This window comes from Pelodiscus sinensis, chromosome 19 (genome assembly GCF_049634645.1).
Source record: "Pelodiscus sinensis isolate JC-2024 chromosome 19, ASM4963464v1, whole genome shotgun sequence".
In the NCBI taxonomy this organism is placed as follows: Eukaryota; Metazoa; Chordata; order Testudines; family Trionychidae; genus Pelodiscus; species Pelodiscus sinensis.
Window position 1 is genome coordinate 23,002,609 of NC_134729.1, and position 17,460 is coordinate 23,020,068.

Below are 17,460 nucleotides of genomic sequence, written 5' to 3' on the forward strand. Positions count from 1 at the left end.
GGGTCTCAAACCCAGACGGCGTGAGGTGCCTGCTTGATTCTGGGCAGCAACTGCCCGAGCAAGGGGGCTTTTTGCCCTAAGTGGCTTGGGGATCCAGGCTGTAGCGAAGGCTGCTAAGTGCAGACCCCTCATCCTTCCTGCCCGGCATTATTCTCATCGACACAACAGGGGCTTAGAGAAGGACACCGACCCACGCCACACTCACCTTGAATATGTGGGGCTTACAGATAAGGCCCATGAGGGAGAGGAAGCCCCCGTAAGACCAGCCATGTATGGCCACCCGACTCAGGTCGATGAACCCGTATTTTTCTGCTACATAATGTAAACCTTCCACCTGGTCCTCTATCTCCACCTGACCCTAGAAGGAGGGATCAGGAACGCATGAGTTGGTTTGGTCATTGAAGAGTCACCCAACAAGGCAGCGAGGGAAATAGACACAAATGCAGTCGAGCTGCGTTAAGAAAGGGGAAGAGGAAAGGACGCGAAGGGAGACAAGGCAAAAGAGAAATATTACCATCTGGTTTTTAAGAGCCCCTTCGAATTTGAGTCCTCGCTGGCAAGACCCCCTTCCATCAATCACCACCACAGCGTAGCCTAGCGACGCTAGCGTGTTGAGCCGGAGGTATTTAATGCCTTTGAAGGAGTTATTCACTAACTGCACCTAGCACAGGAGAAAGGGCAAGTCACCTGGTACGTCCCCCGGTGAAACTTTTGCTTTTTACCTTACACATGCTAGCAGAGGCCACCCGCAGTAGCAACTGAGCACGGCTGAGTTCTGCGCTGGCAGAAAGCAGACTCGGCCATTCCACCGGGTCCTGAGCGGGGCTACTGAGTTTGCCGGATGGGAAAAAGCCGCTGACTCGGAAGTCCACGGTGCATGCCGGTTGGGCTAAATGGGAGAAGCCAGCCGCAGTTCACCAAAGCAGGTTTACCAAACTCCAGGCAGTGCTGTCGAGTGCCTGCCATGCAGCGTGCCGGGCCCCAGGCAGCGCTGAGCTATGGAGCACTCTGTCCTGCAAGGCACCAGCCAATCAGCTGTTGGCTCTGGGCCGTTACCTGAGGGCCTCCGTAGACAAACAGCACCGTGGGGTGTTTCTTCCCCGGCTGGACGTGATGAGGTTTGTAGACCATCCCGTAGAGCTCAACGTCCGACTGGGTCTGGAAGTGAAAGATCTCAGGGGGGATGTAATCTGCAGGGCAGCCTGAGGGAGAAACGAGTTCAGACGCTCGCTACCAAGCTAAGGACAACATGCTTTCATAATCCCTCCAGCCACAGCCCTGACTCAGCCCTGCAGTTCCTCCCTCCCTTCCTTCCTTCCCAGGATACAGGGACCAACCTAGATCTCAGCAAACTCTCCTCTACAGGAGCCCCTCTCGCTAGAAGCTACGTGGGAAGTGAGCCTCCCACAGCTCACTAAAACCCCACCAAGTTGCATGCCAAGCGCCTTGTGCAATGCACAGCCCACTGTCACTCTAGTGCGACCCTGCTAGGGAAGAGGAAGCAGAAAGCCTTCCCAGCAGGGTGCTACAGCTGCTGGCTGAAAATAATTCCTTATGGGCACCCAAAGCAGGAGCTGCACATTCCTTGGGTGAAGCAGTCAGTGAATCCCCACCCATCCCATCTCTGCAGACCAGCGCAGTAAAGAATCCCACTAAAACATGCAACCCACTGAAGAGATCCCCCCCCAAGGACTTCGCAACTTCACCAAGCAGGGTGGAATTCAGCAATTTGCTGTCTGATGGTCTTCACCTTGCCCCTTCCATCCCGGGCAGTTACTGGCACGTGCGATGCTCTCTTGGCTCGCTCGCCTGGCTCAGAGGGGACTGAGAAAGACTTACTGGCTGCCTCCATCATGCTGGCCCAGAACTTGGGCTGTTTGTGGAGTGGGTCGTCGTCCGAGCCGTTGAGTTTATAGACGTGCACGCAGGGTGGGGTGCTGACGCTGCTGTAGTGGCTGATGAACATGTCAAAGTTCTAGAGGCAAGAAACAGATGGTGTGGGTACATGAAGAGGGCTAGTCCCTCAAGCTGCTTCAGCGGGGGCTCTGTATCTCTATCAGGGCCTTGAGAACTAACCAAGCCTTATTCCCCCCCATCCCAAACCCCCTCGCTCCAAAACCTTCATGGTCCAGTCCCCACCCTGCCACATGAGCCAGACAGGACGGCTCTCTGGAGCCTGTTAACATCACACTACTCCTCCAGAGCAGTAAGTGCATTGCAAAGCTGTCCCGATGCACCCAGCCCTGGATCTCAACTCCCCATGATGGCACCTCTGGAGTCCCATCAGGAGATCCCAGCAGGCACTAGATCACTCCCCTCAGGGCTCAGAGTCCAGCAGAGCAGAGTCCCCAGTAGCCGTGACATCTAAGGGAGCCCTCCTGGACCATTACTTGACAGGACCCATACTAGTCGGAAGCCCACATGGACGGGGCAAACAGACCTGGCTCATCGAGCAGCTGTGAGAGAAGCCCAGTGTGGTGAGCCGTACAATCTCGCCAGGGGCCTCGTAACTGACCACATAGAGGTGGTGCTCCAATGGGGTGTCCTTCGTGCCTTGGAAGTACACCAGCTTCGTCTCCTCGCTCACCCAGATCTGCCAGGAGAACAGAAGGCTCGGTGCCAAAGGAAAACAGCTGACTGCTCCCTCCCCCCACTCCAACCATCTGTCACCAGGCAAAGTCAGCTTAGATCAGTGGTACCAACCAGTCGATCAGGATCAACCGGTAGATCTTGGAGCCTCTGACAGGGGATCCTGACTGGTTTGGCTGGGAGGTTGTCAAGTGCTGGCACTTCATCTGCCCCTCTCCACACTGCCATGCTGGCTCCTGCCCAGAGCCTTAGAGCTGCTCCTGGGAGCCTCCTGCTTGTTTTGCAGGATGGGGGAGGCAGAGAAAGGGGGGCACTGATGTGTCTGTCCCTCTCCTGTATCCCATCTTCACAGAGTGAGGCGGGCAAGGCCTCAGCGAAGGGGTGGCGCAAGGGTATTTGGGTTTGATGTAGATCCTGGACTGACAAATTCAAAAGGTGATCTTGTGCTTAAAAAGGTTGGAGCACGTCAAAGTGCTTGTGGTTTTTAGATACAACGTCTGTTGATCTGGTGTGTTAAGGGCAGGACAAAGCCAAGCCCTTCCCGCTGGAGGAGACAGCACGTAGGCACAGACTAGACTGCTGGCTAAGGAGCATAAAGCCAAGACAAAGGATATTCTGGCTCTGTTCATTATAGCAAAAACCACAGATGCATCTCCCCCATTCCAATACTGCTTCCCTGATGAGAGGCCACACACATCTCTAACAACCATGCAAACATTCATGCTCTGGACTCAGAGGGGGAGGGAGGAGGGGGAGGGGAGACTATAGCCACTACCCCATGACAGAGTCCCAAATTCCACTCAACTGCAGCTCTCTGTTTAAACATAGGTTCAGCTCAAGCAGTTTTTAAACTCTCCAGGGCCAGCCAGCATGGATGAGGTCACACCACGTTAGAGCTGTAACACTAGACAGAATAGGACTTTTAAGCGTAGTTCTGCAGAGCTTAGCTAGCCAGTTTTAGAAACTTCATGTGGAATGGAAGATTCCTCAACTGTGAATGATGCTCCTAGCCCGGTAGTTGGGGGTCTGCAGCTGAGTTTGACCAGCATGGCTCTCAGGAAAGAATAAATCCCCATACACTGGCCAAGACAACGGCATAGAACCTTGCAGAGTAACAAATGCATGCACATAATTGCCGCGAATACAATGTGAACCATAGCTTGATGGAGCAGTACTGTGGCCAAACAGAGAATCCACATGGGATGGACAGAAGATTGAGTCCCAAGTGGAGAAAAGCTGCTTGCCCTCAAGAGTTGGAGGTGAGAGAAAATGCAAGTTAATTGGAGCCGAGCAGAGGGGCTCGTTATTAACACCGAAACAGACAAAGTGAGAGAAATTAGGCTGAGGGCACCTCATTCTTAAAGCAGAAAGGGACTGGGCAGCCACAAGTCCATAGCAGGCTACCACCACCACGCTTTGGCTGTTCTGTTGGCAAGCGATCCACAGGTCCCTCCTCCCCACGTTCCCATTACGCTAAATCCCCCAGACAGTACCTCTAAACGTGGGTTCTCACATTTTTGTTTCGGTGACCCCTTTCACAGAGCAAGCCATGGAGGGGGACACCCCCTCTTATAAAGATAGACATTGTAAGTTGATAAACACTGGAGGTGAAGGTTGATCGCTCATGACGCCCAGGCCGAGAATGGTTCTAAACACGTGGCAGTTTTTGAATTTACAGCCTAACACGTCTACCCCTCAGACACTGCAGAGGGATCAGCTAGAGCTGGACGGAAGCAGATCATTCCAAGCACGAGGTCATGTCCCCGATTCTCAAATGCCTCTTGGGTTGGCACAGAAGGTCTTCTTGTGGCTACGGCACCTCAGACTCAGAACCTTTTTATGGCCTGCCCCACGTGGTTTCCCAGAAAGGAGCAATATGAGACCCGTCTGAAGGCAATCGGCTGCCTGTGCAACCAGCTACAATGCTCCTGGGGAAAGCGAAGGCAGCAATAAAATAAGAAACTAGAAATAAAATGAAGCCTAAGTGGTTTTAGCTGGTCCCAAGAGCCTGTAGCACAAGGCACATGCCAGGACTGTGGACAGCAAGTACAGAAGCAGAGCAATAAAGAGACAATAAAAGTAGCCAGTACCTTGGATCCATGCCTCGCCAACACTTCCCATTCCCCACTGGTCAGGGCGACCTCCTCTTTGATAGGACATTTGAAATCTTCTAGAAAAGGGGGAGTGCAAGGATGAGACACCGATCCCCCGACAGCGTACAAGACTAGTACACTCAGAAATGCCCTCCTAACCAGGGTGAGGCAGAAAGGGCAGGGAACATTCCTCAGAGTCGGGAGGGGATTGCACTCACCCTCGCTAAAGACATATGGCTGAGTCCAGTCGTAGCTGCTCTGCCCTAGGACGGCTGTGACTCTGTACAAGTGACAGAAACCGGTCTTGCATTCGTTGGCTCGGATGAAGCAGAACTCTTCTTCCTCACCCGCCCGTTGGGCAAAAGGATAAAAAATATCATGGACCTAGCAGAAAGAGACGGACAAAAGCACCATGAGCAAGGCAGCGCCCCTGCAAGGCCCGTATGCCAATCAATGCTGGAGCAGCAGAGACATAGCTTAGGGGGTCAACACTAACTCACGTGATTTCATGGGAAATCTAAATGAGAGATGGAGAAAAGCCCGGTCCTCGCTTATCAGTTTCACCAAAGAAAGCCCAGAGTGCTCAAAAAAAACAGGCACAGAAGCTTTTTCGTCCAACCACAGAACACAGGACACAAGTGAACATACAATGCCCATGTCCAGACGACTCCCACATCATTTTTGGAACCAAGATGCATCAGACCAGCAGCCGCAGGGACTGAAGTCCTGTTTATCCACAGACCAAGCATAGCACAGGTAGAGCAAACTCTGTCCATCAACTATCGAGACCCTGAGAGGGGAACCAAGTCTAGGGCTGAGGACAATTAATGTTCCAAGATCCATTCACTGCTTGACCCCTCTGCTCAGGCCATCACGAGGAAGTCAATTAGCACTACAGTTAAGGCACCCACCTTGGAGCTGTGTCTACTAAGATTCAGACCTAGGGGTGTAAGTGACTAATTGACTATCCGATAAGCAAATGCAAAAGGAAAGGCTAGTCGACTAGTTGTTTTCCCCCCCTTACCGACTATCACAATGAGGCGGGGGGGGGGAAGAAGAGGGGGTCCTGGGCAGAACCATCTTAAAAGCCGGTTCCCCCCTGCTCCAGCTCCATGGAAGGGTCCCTATTCACACCCACTAACTCATTTCACTCTGACCACTGAATTGCCACGAAATGTCTCTTCCAAACTAGGCTCAAACCAGTAACCCAGAAGAAAAAGTTTGTGATGATTCCACTACCAGTCCTCTCACCAAAGTAACCATGGACATTAACCGTCTCCTAGGCAACCTGCTTCTCCACAGGCCAACCTAGATACACAAGCCACACTCGAAAATGGGGAAAAACCCAGAGTCCTGTTCCTAACTTTGGACGGCTCCATGGCCTTACATTTATCCACACATCTGTGACTTCTTCATAGATCACATATGGCTGGATGTTTTCTGGCACGGCTTTGGCAAATTCGATACGTTGCTCCTCACTTTCTGGTGCTGGGATAAAGAGTGCGGGAGGCAGGAGGACTAGCTGGAGCCGTTGCTGAGGTCTGTCTAGGAACATGGCCCAGGCACTGGGAAAAAAAGAAAGTTAGCAAAGGTGAAACTGACAGCATGGCAGACAGAAGGTTCCTTGTGCCAAGAATATCCTTGCTTTCCCTCTGCTGAAGAAGGGATTTAGACCCCCCTCCCCCATCCTTGCCTTTCATACTTGCATGGAGTCTTTCCAATAAATATGTCCCAAGGCATCCATGCTACGTGCATGGATAACATACAGGCGGGTTGCTTGGGAGATTTGCTAGAACAGCCATTTACAAAGATACACGCAATTAGCAGAGCTCGCCTTTTAGAATGTTACTTTTCATTGGGCAGGCCCTCTCCTCGGGTAGCAAGGGCCAATTGTTTCATTACGAGCTCCTAAAACAAAAGAAATTGAAATGGCCACTTTGCAGGTTCCTTGTTGCCTGACTATTGGGGAATGGAAAAGGCCCAAGATCAGCACAAACTGAAGGAGTCGCTCCAGTCTCAGCTTCATGTCCCTCAAGGGAGACACCTGATTCATCAGGAGTGGTGCCCTATTGCAACTCTCCTGGCTACAGAGGAAGCAAGTTACCACAGCGTGGTCTGGACACCCCTCAGGACAGTGCACATAGCAGAAGAGGTTTATAAAACCAGGAAACTTGTAGAAGCAGGACACACACACCCAATACGCTGCCGACCATGACCTGATTTCATAAACTAATGAGCTTTGTCTCCCAATGTTCCCTCTAACTTTTTCCATTCACATGCAGAATAAATTTTGTTATGTGTACAGATGCATGGACGGATGTGCACCACCCCATAGAAACACAAGCTGCCGGCAATGGGTGCCATGGGAGCTCTGTTGGGTGACATTTTTCTCTCTCCTGGGTGGCCACACAAGTGCTCAGCTTACATGGAACATGCTATCTACCTACATGAGCCTTCATGCATGGCAGTTGTGTCATTAAATGGACGGCTGCCTTGTGGATCCTATGTAAAGCTGGGTAAACCCAGTGCTCGGGCCCAAAGAAAAGTGCAGCATCATAGTCCACTTACTGATCAGCCACAAAATTAGGTCTTCTGAAAACAATTTATCAACAGTCAAAACAGAAATGCTCTGGACTGATGCCTGCCAAAATCGTAATAAGCTTTTCAAGCACAAATAAAGAGATTTTAGTAGGAAAGATTTTTCAGAAGCTATTTTGGGGTCCTGTAACAATTTTAAAGAAAAAAAAATCAAAACACATCTGAGAATCATCCAGGTTTGCGTGAAGGAAGGGGAAATGAACATGACGTGGTTCTTGTACTTGGAAAAGCAAATCACTAAGCTGGGACCTTCCCCTCCAAGGTCTCTGGACGATTTTTCTGCTGTCCTTGGAAACAAAGATATACTGTCAAGGGAACGCATGTCAGGGACCATGTAGCTAAGTCCACCATGCATCCCATGGAAAACGCACACACCCTAGCAGAGGAGCCCCTTACACTGAGCCAAGCAACAAGGTCTCCAATGCGGATTCACTCAGTCCTTCAGAGCTGGCTGCTATGACCATCATTAATAACTTCTATAGCTCTTCAAGTTCCGAAGGTGGCTGCCGGGCCCTCACGGGGACAACGGGATTCTCCCGATGTACAGAACGCACACAAAACTATTGTGGGAATTTTCCATCTTCCTCTAATGCATCTGGCATTGGGCGCAGACGGGTCAGGGCAAATCACTGTTCCATTGAACAGCGTAAGCTTGTATCAAGTCTTCATTTCCTATCAGGAGTGTCTTGTCCATGTGCCCAGGGGCCGGCTGTCCTAGTCAGTGCATTTTAATTGAATTCCCCGAGGGAGAGGAAATACATTTCATGCACCAATGTCATTTACACTGCAGCAGCGTCATGGTTCTGGCTCAAAACCTGCGTGCCCGCTAAGCTGCTCTGCGCCGGGGCTGGATTTGTCCTGCCTCTGACCAATGCTGGATGCAATAGAGGAAGGTGGAAAGCTCCCATACTGCACCTAGTCAGGATCGAGTGAGAGGCATCACTCCATGGCTGCCACAGGGCTAGCGAGCACAGCCAGGGAGGAGGTCCAAACTAGGCTGGGCAACAGCCAGGAAAGGGACGCCTATTCCCACAGCTGCAGTAGCTCCATGCCAGGGCTGGAGGAGAGCACCTCCCCCATAGCCACAGTGCCCAATCTGGAGCTGCTGCTGCCAGGGGACAGGCGTCCCTTCCCCAGCCCAGCCTGGACCTCCCCCTGGCTGTGCTTGCTGGAGTTGTGACGGCCACGGAGAAGTGCCTCTCACCTAGTCCTCAAGCTGCTGCTGAGAGAGGGATCTAGAAACAGCACTCTCCCTGGGACAGCTTGCACCCCAAACCTCTCATTCCCAACCCTCTACCCCTGCCCTGAGCTCCATCCTGCACCCCAACCTCTCAGCACCACCACACAATGTTCATGTGCAGGATGACTTGTTATATGTTACATTCCCTTCGTATTGGTGCACATAATGAAAGTCCTTCCGTACATGGACATAAAAAAGTTGGAGGGAACACTGCTCAAAAGTCACAAAAAAAGACAGAAAAGGTGAAGCCCCTTGCTCTGTACTCCACTTGGGCAATTACTAGATGTGCTATATAAGGTCGTATTACTGCAGGGGCTGAGTCATGTGCAGCCAAGACTTCTGGCTTTTGTTCAGTTTAAAGCCAGGCCTCTACTGTGAAAAGTGTGGGGCTTCATTTAGTGGCTGCAATAGCTCCGTAAACTGGCAGGTTAGGTGGGGGTGAGGCAAGGTAGAAAAACCTATGTACTATTTGCCATCTCTGGTCCAACCAGCACGTGCGATGTACTCCACCGTAGGGAACAATGAGGAAAAAGGCTGTACCAGCTCCTTGTCCTGAGCGCACACAATCTGCAATCAAAGACCAAAAGAGAATTTTAAAAACCCAGGATGTTCCAACACTGTGGGCTGGCCTACAATGAAAATTGGTATCAGCACAGCCATGTCTCTTGGGGTGTGAAAACCCCACATCCCCGAGTTATGCCAAACACATGCTGGGTTTAGGCAAGAGTTAGGTTCACGAAAGAAGAATTCTGTTGACCTAGCTACTGCCCGGTGGGGAGGTGGATGACTTATGCCCAGGGGAGAACTCTCCTACTGCAGTCATGGCGTTATAGTGATCAATACTCACCTTTCCCTGGCTGTCCATTTTAAACTCTGCCAGTTTTAACGAGATTTTGGGATTTTTGCTACCTGCAGAGGAAACAGCAGAGAGAGAGAGAGAAAATGCCATTATCAGATGGCAAGTGGTCTGTGCTTCCCACATTTGCAAAGAACCAGAGTCTGAGCCTGCTGCGATCTGTGGAATGGCAATGAAGAGGTTGGTGGCGTGGATGCAAGAGATTCAATGGGTGGGGAAATAGGTTCGCCCATGCAAATGAATGCAGGTGTAGAGCTCTGCAAATTCGTGGCTATCCACTGGACATCCACAACCGTGCTGGTGCCGATACAAACTCTGTATTTGGGCAGGGCTCTATGCATGTGCAAGCATTTCCAGCATGGAGAAGGTGGGATTCCGAGCGTATTGAGCAATGTGTCAAAGGGCTACTCTTTCTCCATTTCACAACAGCAATCCCTTCCATAAGGTTAGCCTCTGTTTGCCAGAAGCTGGGAATGAGCAGCAGAGGATGAATCACTTGATGATCACCTGGTCTGTTCATCCCCCCGAGGCACCTGGCACTAGCCACTGTCAGAAGACAGGATACTGGGCTTGTTGGTCCGTCGGTCTGACAGGCCTGTGCTGAGTTGGCTTATGTTTTAGGCCTTCATCTTCCTACAGACCTGTATTGGCCTTTCTGGGGTTTAATTTGTGACTTTGGACAGTCTTCCTGCAATCAACTTGGTGCCAACAGATTCTGAAATTGCCCTGAATATTTATGGACCTTCTCCTAAATCCTGGGACGTGTCTAGATTAAAAATGTAAAGCCGATGGTGACCAGATGCTGCTTCAGCCTGCATGAGGCAGCAGCTACATTTAGGTCACTCCCTTGCACCTCACTGACCTGTCCTGGGGTACCGATAGGAATCCGTTTTTCTCTCCTCCAGGGCAGGTGAAGGAACATGAATTATCTCCACTTCAGACTCGTCCACTTCCTCATACAAGATCCGCAGCGTTTTCCAACCCTCTGACCCTAGGACAAGACATGGTAGGTAGGTTTGCCATCACGCTGTTTCCCAACTGTATCAGCCTGCCAGGACCACCTCAGCAGCACATAATGGGCCGACTAGTTTTCCACATTTCCTTTAAGGGCCGGCAGCACCTCCTAACCATTCACACAAATATTCACCAGCACGCAGCTCACATCCCCTAATGAATAACCTGGAACTCAGCATCCTAAAGGGGCCAATAATTATGTTACAACACAGCATGGCCAAGCAGAACACTAACCATCTAGGGTGGCTGTGGGGCACCACCAGTACCCTGTGAATCGATCAAACTCCTCCTGAATGACAAACGTGGCTACACCTGCCGATTTGGGATCATCTAACACGTTGGATAAACCTGAAGAGGAAAGAGAGCAGAGAACGGTTGAAGTTGCTGCAAAGGCTGATCCAGAAAGGGAATGAGACTCAGATGGGGCGGGGGGTGGGAGAGGGAGAAGAGCAACACAGGAGTAAATCCTTTGGGTCAGACTCTAGCTGTAAGAGGAGTCTCCTCCAGATGTGAAGGAGCAACTCTGGTTACCTTTATGGCAATAAGTCATCCGTCTCTCCTCTCCTGTCTCGATATTCGCTACCCACAGATCATTGTTATTGATGAATGAAAAAACGGAGGGATCAGCAGGACAGATTTTGGGATCCATTCGAGGTCCTGTGCACTGGGTCTTGATCTCTAGCGGCTTCATTGGAGAGACCTGGGGAAATAAAGCCCATTATGTGCCCCCTATTCTGTTTTCAACTTCCTGCTAATCGAAGCCACATAGTTCTCAATGGAACCAGCCCACACACAAGGGAATCAAGCCCAAGCAAACAGGACTTATTGGCAGACCACTGCTAAAGTCCAACTCAAGAAGCATGAAACAGTATCAAACATGAAGCCTTTTGCTATGCGAACATCACACACAGCTGGAGACCCCCCCCCCCCCCAAACACACACACCTCCCACACAGCCACCAGCAGACCTACCATGAAGCCATTCTTGCCCCCATCTCGACAGTGGAAAAGGCTGTTGCTGGCCTGGAAAAGAAAGAGGCCGCTCTCACTGTGAAAATCATAGGACGTGATTCCAAAGACCCCAAGACGCTTGCGTTCCCTCAGGAGCTCCTCTTCCCTAGAGTACATCCCATGGTGAGGCGTAGCCTGGTGGTGAAGGACACAGAGACACAATCTGCATATCTGAAGGAACGGCGACAAATGACACCAGCTAATACAGGACTGACCAGAATGTAATGCACTGGCCAAATGCAGCCACCATCCTCTTAGTGCGAAAGCGTAGCCCCGAAGACCTGTGACCAACTGCACTGCCCCCAATGAGATCGGAGCCAAAGGCTTGGACCTATCGTCTATAAATGGCACCTCCATCTTAAAACTGAGGAACAACTGCCACACGCATATGCCAATTAACCTAATGACATTATCCATGTCTTTTCACATACAGCTTACAAGTCAGATAGCACAAACAACTGCTATTCCAGGGATCTTGAGCTTGTTTCAAAGGGACTCAGAGGATCCAAGCGTACTTCCAAGCTCTTGAAATCTGCTTAACAGAAGGTCTGGGATGTGACAAGTCAGTCCAATACCCTCCATCCTCTTGTTGCTGAGGCTGGCTAATTCTTAATGGCACCGGAACACCAACCTACTATGAAAAAAGGGAAGGGGGAAATCTGTTCCTCTTCCTAATTCCATCCGGTTTATGAAAGTAACTGGCAATGTAGGCAGCAGATCGATCCATATTCCACACGTGATAAAAACAAAGTTATCAAAAATAAACATGGTAATCAAGGTATAAATGGAAGGAGGGCGGAGAGGGGGGGAGAGGAAAGGGAGTCTGACCACAACAGTTTAATTTTACTCTTTTATACCTGGAGGTCGACTGTCGGCTACAGAACATTTATGTACAGTGAAACCTGTTCCTGCCCCATCAGCTGTTGGTTGATACTCAGTGCCCCACCATACTTGGCAGCTGCTTTCAAAGAGATCTCCCTACATGGCTATTCCATCAGTGCCATGAGCATGGCACAACTTTCCTGCCTTACATGCCACGTCACCCCTCTACAACAGCCCAGAGTGGCAGTCAACATACCAGCAACCACTCCAACATCTGACTGTCAGTCTGGGACCCCAAGCATCACCACAGCAAAGGGTATGTTGCTTCTCCTCACCTGAAAATGATCCAGCATCTGCTTCCATGACAAGAGTAGCAGGGCCTCTTTCCGTACCTTTTTGGGAATCTCTGAGTAAAGAAGGGAATTCTCCCGGCTACCATACGGCATCCCTGTTGGAAAAACAAAGCCAAAAAAAATGGCAATTTCAGAGAAGTCTCATAGACTTTAAAGTCAGAAGGGACCATTATAATCATCTAGTCTGACCCCCTGCACAGTGCAGGCCACAGAATCTCACCCACCCCTCTTAGAATAATCCTCTCACCTATATCTCAGATATTGAAGCCTTCAAATACTTTGAAGGCCCCAAGATGCAGAGAATCCTCCAGCTGTGATCTGTGCCCCATGCTACAGAGGAAGGCAAAAAACCTCCAGGGCCTCTGCCAATCAGCCAGGACTAATCCAGGTAAAGGCAGATAAGGCCATTTATTAACTATTCAGGAAGACTAAATGGCTCAGGGGCGTTTTAAGGGTGCTTCTCAACCTACTCACACAGTCCATCCACCTACTCCAAACACTTAAATTTTATTAACATCAACATTTTTCAACAGGATTAAGATGTACTCGAGCTTTCTCCACATTTGGCTGCTCCTAGGGTCCCTCAAACACTCTGCTCAGCCCCCACCCTAGAGCCACACTCCAGAGAACTGACCCCTGTAGAAGCATACGATTGCATTAGCAGCATTGCTAACAAGATAGTGCATTCCAACACACACACACACACACACACTTATCTATATGTACTAGAATGCGTCCGACTGCAAGTCCATTTGTTCAAGAACACCTCCTAAACATAAGAGCTAGGGCCACCAAATTTGGTAAGCAGTGTCCTCTTCTCCTAAATTAAAGCAAGTTCAGTTGTGCCAGGAGAACCAGAAGCCCCGGGAAAGGGACAGTTTTCCAGAACATGCAAAGCGAGGGGCTCCTGTTCCGAGGGACGCATTATGAGATGGCCGTCAGAGGCAGTGAGCCTGCAGGGGAGAGCCATCCTGTGGATTATCCACTGGGGCACTCGTACCACCAAGGGGTGCCCAGCAGGGCTGGGGCTCTGCTTCCTGCCTGCCAGCACACTAATAGCCCCTCCTGCCTCAAAACCTGCCCCCTACCCGAACCCTGGCCACAGCGCCGAAATGGGGGAGAGAACAGGTCCAAGTGGGATGGCAGGGGGGCAAGAATAGGCCCCAAGTGGGCTGTTAGCCTGGAGGATGGGGGCGGGGGAGGGGAGAGAACAAGGCTAGGGGAGAGAGAGAGAAATGGCTCTAGGTGGGTGGGGGAATGGGCAGAAGGGGAAGGACCAGGGAACGCCGGTAAGTCTACTAGGAGGGATGCAAAGTCTTTGGTGCGAGAGACCAGGTTTGAATGTGACTAAGTTTAACGGTGGCCAAAGGCATTGCTACAGGATGGCTGTTCAGTGGCCGTGGTAAAATGAGTTATTGCTGCCAGTCCAGTTTCCAGTAGTAACATCAAAACCCCAACACAGCAGGCAAGTTTGTTGGCAGATTCAGCAGAAGTACCCAAGACAATGAACTCGTCTTTCACCCTTGCTGGCAGGAGCGCTCTAGATCAAGGCTGCAGTACGTTGATGGGATGGAGTGTCGGGGGGAGGGGCTGACCATGCTACTGCCCCTCTTTCATGTATTCTGTGCAGGAAAAAAAGTCTTCCATCTCCAAGCCTGTTAACCTATCAAATTCACTTTACTACAATTAACATTTAAATGTATTTATAAGTACTCAAGAATCAAAGCAACATATAAGCATACAATTTTCAGAGACGCAGAGACAACGAAATGGTGAGCATGTGGTGTTTTATATAAGCAGCATCTGCCATGATACATGAGAGTCAATGAGAACAGCCCAGGAAAGATCTAACATGTTCAAAACACAAACAGGCTACAGTCAGACACACAGATGTTACTACAGATGTAGTCTTAAGGCCATGATTACAATAATCCATCTACGGATATTCTTGTACTGTACTCGTATTGCCTATGACAACTAGCTGCAAAAGAATTGTCCCCTGGTTTTCAGTACTTTATATTTTGGTCCCTAAGTGAAGTAGAAAAAATGCCCAAAATCTGCTATCAAAGATTTTGAAAGGTTAAGAAAAAAAAAAAAGTACTCTCTCTCCCCTCTCTCTAAAAGTAGAGCCCTGCAAATTTGCAGATATCCACTTTATACCAAGGATGTCCATATCTGAAGATGCAGATATTCACAGCTCATTTTTGCTGATACAGATTCGGATACAAATTTCGCACCTAGAAATCTGCAAATTTGTGGATATTTGTATTTGTGCATTGCAACTCATTTTTGTGTATACAGTTGTGGATGTGAATACAAAATTTTGTATCCACACAGGGCTCTACCTAGAAGATCCACATCGAAGCTTGGAAAGCAATACTTAAAACTTGGGAAAAAACTGGCACGCTGCTTTTAAGCATGTAAGTGAAACATCATCAGGCACATTCCTGAACTGAGAACCAAATTCTTCACAACTGAAGGGGCAACTCAACACCAGCTTAATGGGGCTGTAATGGATTAGGAATATTATTAATAGACAACACCAACTATTATCTGCCTCTGTGTTCCACACATTTTGTTGGAGCAATAAAAGCTCAACATCATCTGACAAGTCATTGTCATTCTACTGCATAACTTCAGCTAGGAAGTAGGGATGTGATAGGGGACACAATTAAATGGTTAACAGATGATCCTAGACTCATCCATTAACCGCCAGTTACATGCAAGTGGATTGCATGAGAGGCAGCAGCGGCTGCGGGCGTGGGAGCCACCTCCTCACCCCGTGTGTAAACGTGTAACCACTGAAAATGTCAGCAGTTACGCATGTGCAAAACAAACAAAAAACCCAAACACTTTAACATCCCTACCAGGAAGATGAATCAGAGTCTCCTCATACTAGAACCTAGGTTTACAAACACCTTGGGAATGGAGGTTATTCATAACTCTAAAATGTTCCAAAAGGGTAGCTATGTTAGTCTGTATCTGCAAGAACAATGAGGAGTCCTGTGGCACCTTAGAGACTATAATTTATTTGCTTATGCTCCAATAAATACGTTGGTCTCTAAAGTGCTACAGGAACTCTCGTTTTTCCTAAACTGTTCATAACTCTGAATCAAATGGCACGGTTGTTATTTCAAAAAAAGTTTACATTTGAACACTGACTTAAAACAACTTTGAATCTTCAATAAACAGAACAAAAATGCTGCTTTTAGCCACTTAAATGAAAGTACAGAAAGTTTGCTTAGCTTGTCAAAAATATTTAAACCTTCCCATTTTTAAAGTAGTTTACACATTTAACATAGTACTGTACTGTGTGTTGTGTGCGTGTATGTCGTGTGTGCACGTGCCGCTGCCTGATTGTGTACTTCCTAAGCCAAGTGAAATGCATGGTTCATTGGTTAGTCCAGAACTCCTGTATTCATAACTCTGAGATTCTATTGTACATAAATATCTGGCTACCTTTTATCACTTACACCAAAGGGGTCTAACTTGTCTATTCTGCTCCATACATGGACAAGCTTCATTAATGAAGAACCATTATGGTCCATATGCTCTCATTAAGGAACCCACATACTTTCCTCTCCCCTACCCCCAAACACATCTGGTGCATTACTTTCTCCAATAAATAGCAGTGACCGGCACAAAAGAGCACATCAAACCCAATATCCAATGGTTAAAAAGAAAAAGGGGCCACTGCAGGAAACCCAGCCAGCTGTGTGGCATATCATACACAGGGAATTTCTTTAATAAATCCTGCAATGATCAGCCTTTGCCTTGGTGCAGGACATAGTTCCCTTTCACAGTATGTACAGCTAAGTATTACTGACCATAAAATTATCCAGCCCTTCTAAAACCCAGCCACTATATTTAACTGTTGCTTACTAGTGACATCACGGTTCTGTCTATAACTATAAACTGGTACAACACAAAAATTGGCCTTCTCTCATGTCTCCAGCAAGGAAGAGAATATTTCTCTAGGAACCATCGTTAATCATTAATACCCAACACTTATCCAGTTATTTTTCCCCTTGGCAAAGTATTTACAAGTACTGTTTTCTTTTTACAAGTATCCTCACAACCTGCATTGAGGTAAGACTCTTCCAGTTTATTGGGAAAAACAGCAACACGTTTTTTTAAAGTTCACTGATGTGCTGCTCCGTGAAAAAAATTTGTTCACCTGGCCAATCAATCATATGCATTGGGCTTGCAAGGATAGAATAACCATAAGTAGAATCATCAGGTCCCTTAAAAGAACCAAATCATCCGCTCTTTTTGAGGTAATACTCCAGATAGGAGACCTGACTCAACCAAGTCCACACGAGAGATTTGGGGGGAGGAGGGGGGAAGAACCACACTGGAAGGTGGTTACTTCTGGCAGCAGACAGTACTCCACCCCTGCTCCCAACCCACCCACCACAGTTTTGGAGAACAGTTATGCTGCCCTGGATACGAGAGATCAGGAATCACCCTCTAAGGGGGAGGAGCCATGTACCCCCAATACTAGGAGGCCTGCAGCCACCACGGTGAAGAAGAAACATAGGGTAGTGGTGATAGGAAAATCTCTGAGGGGGACAGAGGCACCCATCTGTCACACTTACACAACATCCCAGGAGGCATGCTGCCTGCCAGGGGCCAGTATCCAAGACATTATGAAGGGATTGTCAAGGATTATCCAGCCCTCTGACGACTGCCCATGCTATTCTATTCCCCAATGTGGGCACTCATGAAACTACAAGGTGTGACCCTGAGCAGATCAAAAGTGACTACAGGGCTCTGGGAGTGTGGGTGAGGTAGCTTAGGGCTTTGGTGGGGTTCTCTTTGATCCTTCCAGTCAAAAGGTAGAGGGGGCCCAGGCAGAGACAGATGCATCCTGGAGGTGAATGCC

At 49.0% G+C, this 17,460-nt stretch overlaps 1 protein-coding gene across 3 annotated transcripts in view; it reads right to left on the minus strand.

Moving 5' to 3' along the window:
• The window catches only part of DPP9 (dipeptidyl peptidase 9), a 30,254-nt gene that overhangs the window by 3,173 nt on the left and 9,621 nt on the right, over positions 1–17,460 (minus strand). For 2 of the 3 annotated variants that reach the window (XM_075903054.1, XM_075903055.1), the window contains 15 exons: positions 12,558–12,670; positions 11,362–11,535; positions 10,922–11,090; positions 10,625–10,738; positions 10,239–10,367; positions 9,368–9,429; positions 8,987–9,087; positions 6,070–6,247; positions 4,901–5,066; positions 4,680–4,759; positions 2,441–2,593; positions 1,840–1,975; positions 1,057–1,202; positions 515–661; positions 206–358 (listed from right to left, as the gene is read on the minus strand). In XM_075903054.1, coding sequence (XP_075759169.1) covers positions 206–358; positions 515–661; positions 1,057–1,202; positions 1,840–1,975; positions 2,441–2,593; positions 4,680–4,759; positions 4,901–5,066; positions 6,070–6,247; positions 8,987–9,087; positions 9,368–9,429; positions 10,239–10,367; positions 10,625–10,738; positions 10,922–11,090; positions 11,362–11,535; positions 12,558–12,670 — 2,021 coding nt within the window. The remainder of the gene's footprint in view (positions 1–205; positions 359–514; positions 662–1,056; positions 1,203–1,839; positions 1,976–2,440; positions 2,594–4,679; positions 4,760–4,900; positions 5,067–6,069; positions 6,248–8,986; positions 9,088–9,367; positions 9,430–10,238; positions 10,368–10,624; positions 10,739–10,921; positions 11,091–11,361; positions 11,536–12,557; positions 12,671–17,460) is intronic. The other variant, XM_075903056.1, reaches the window with a different exon arrangement.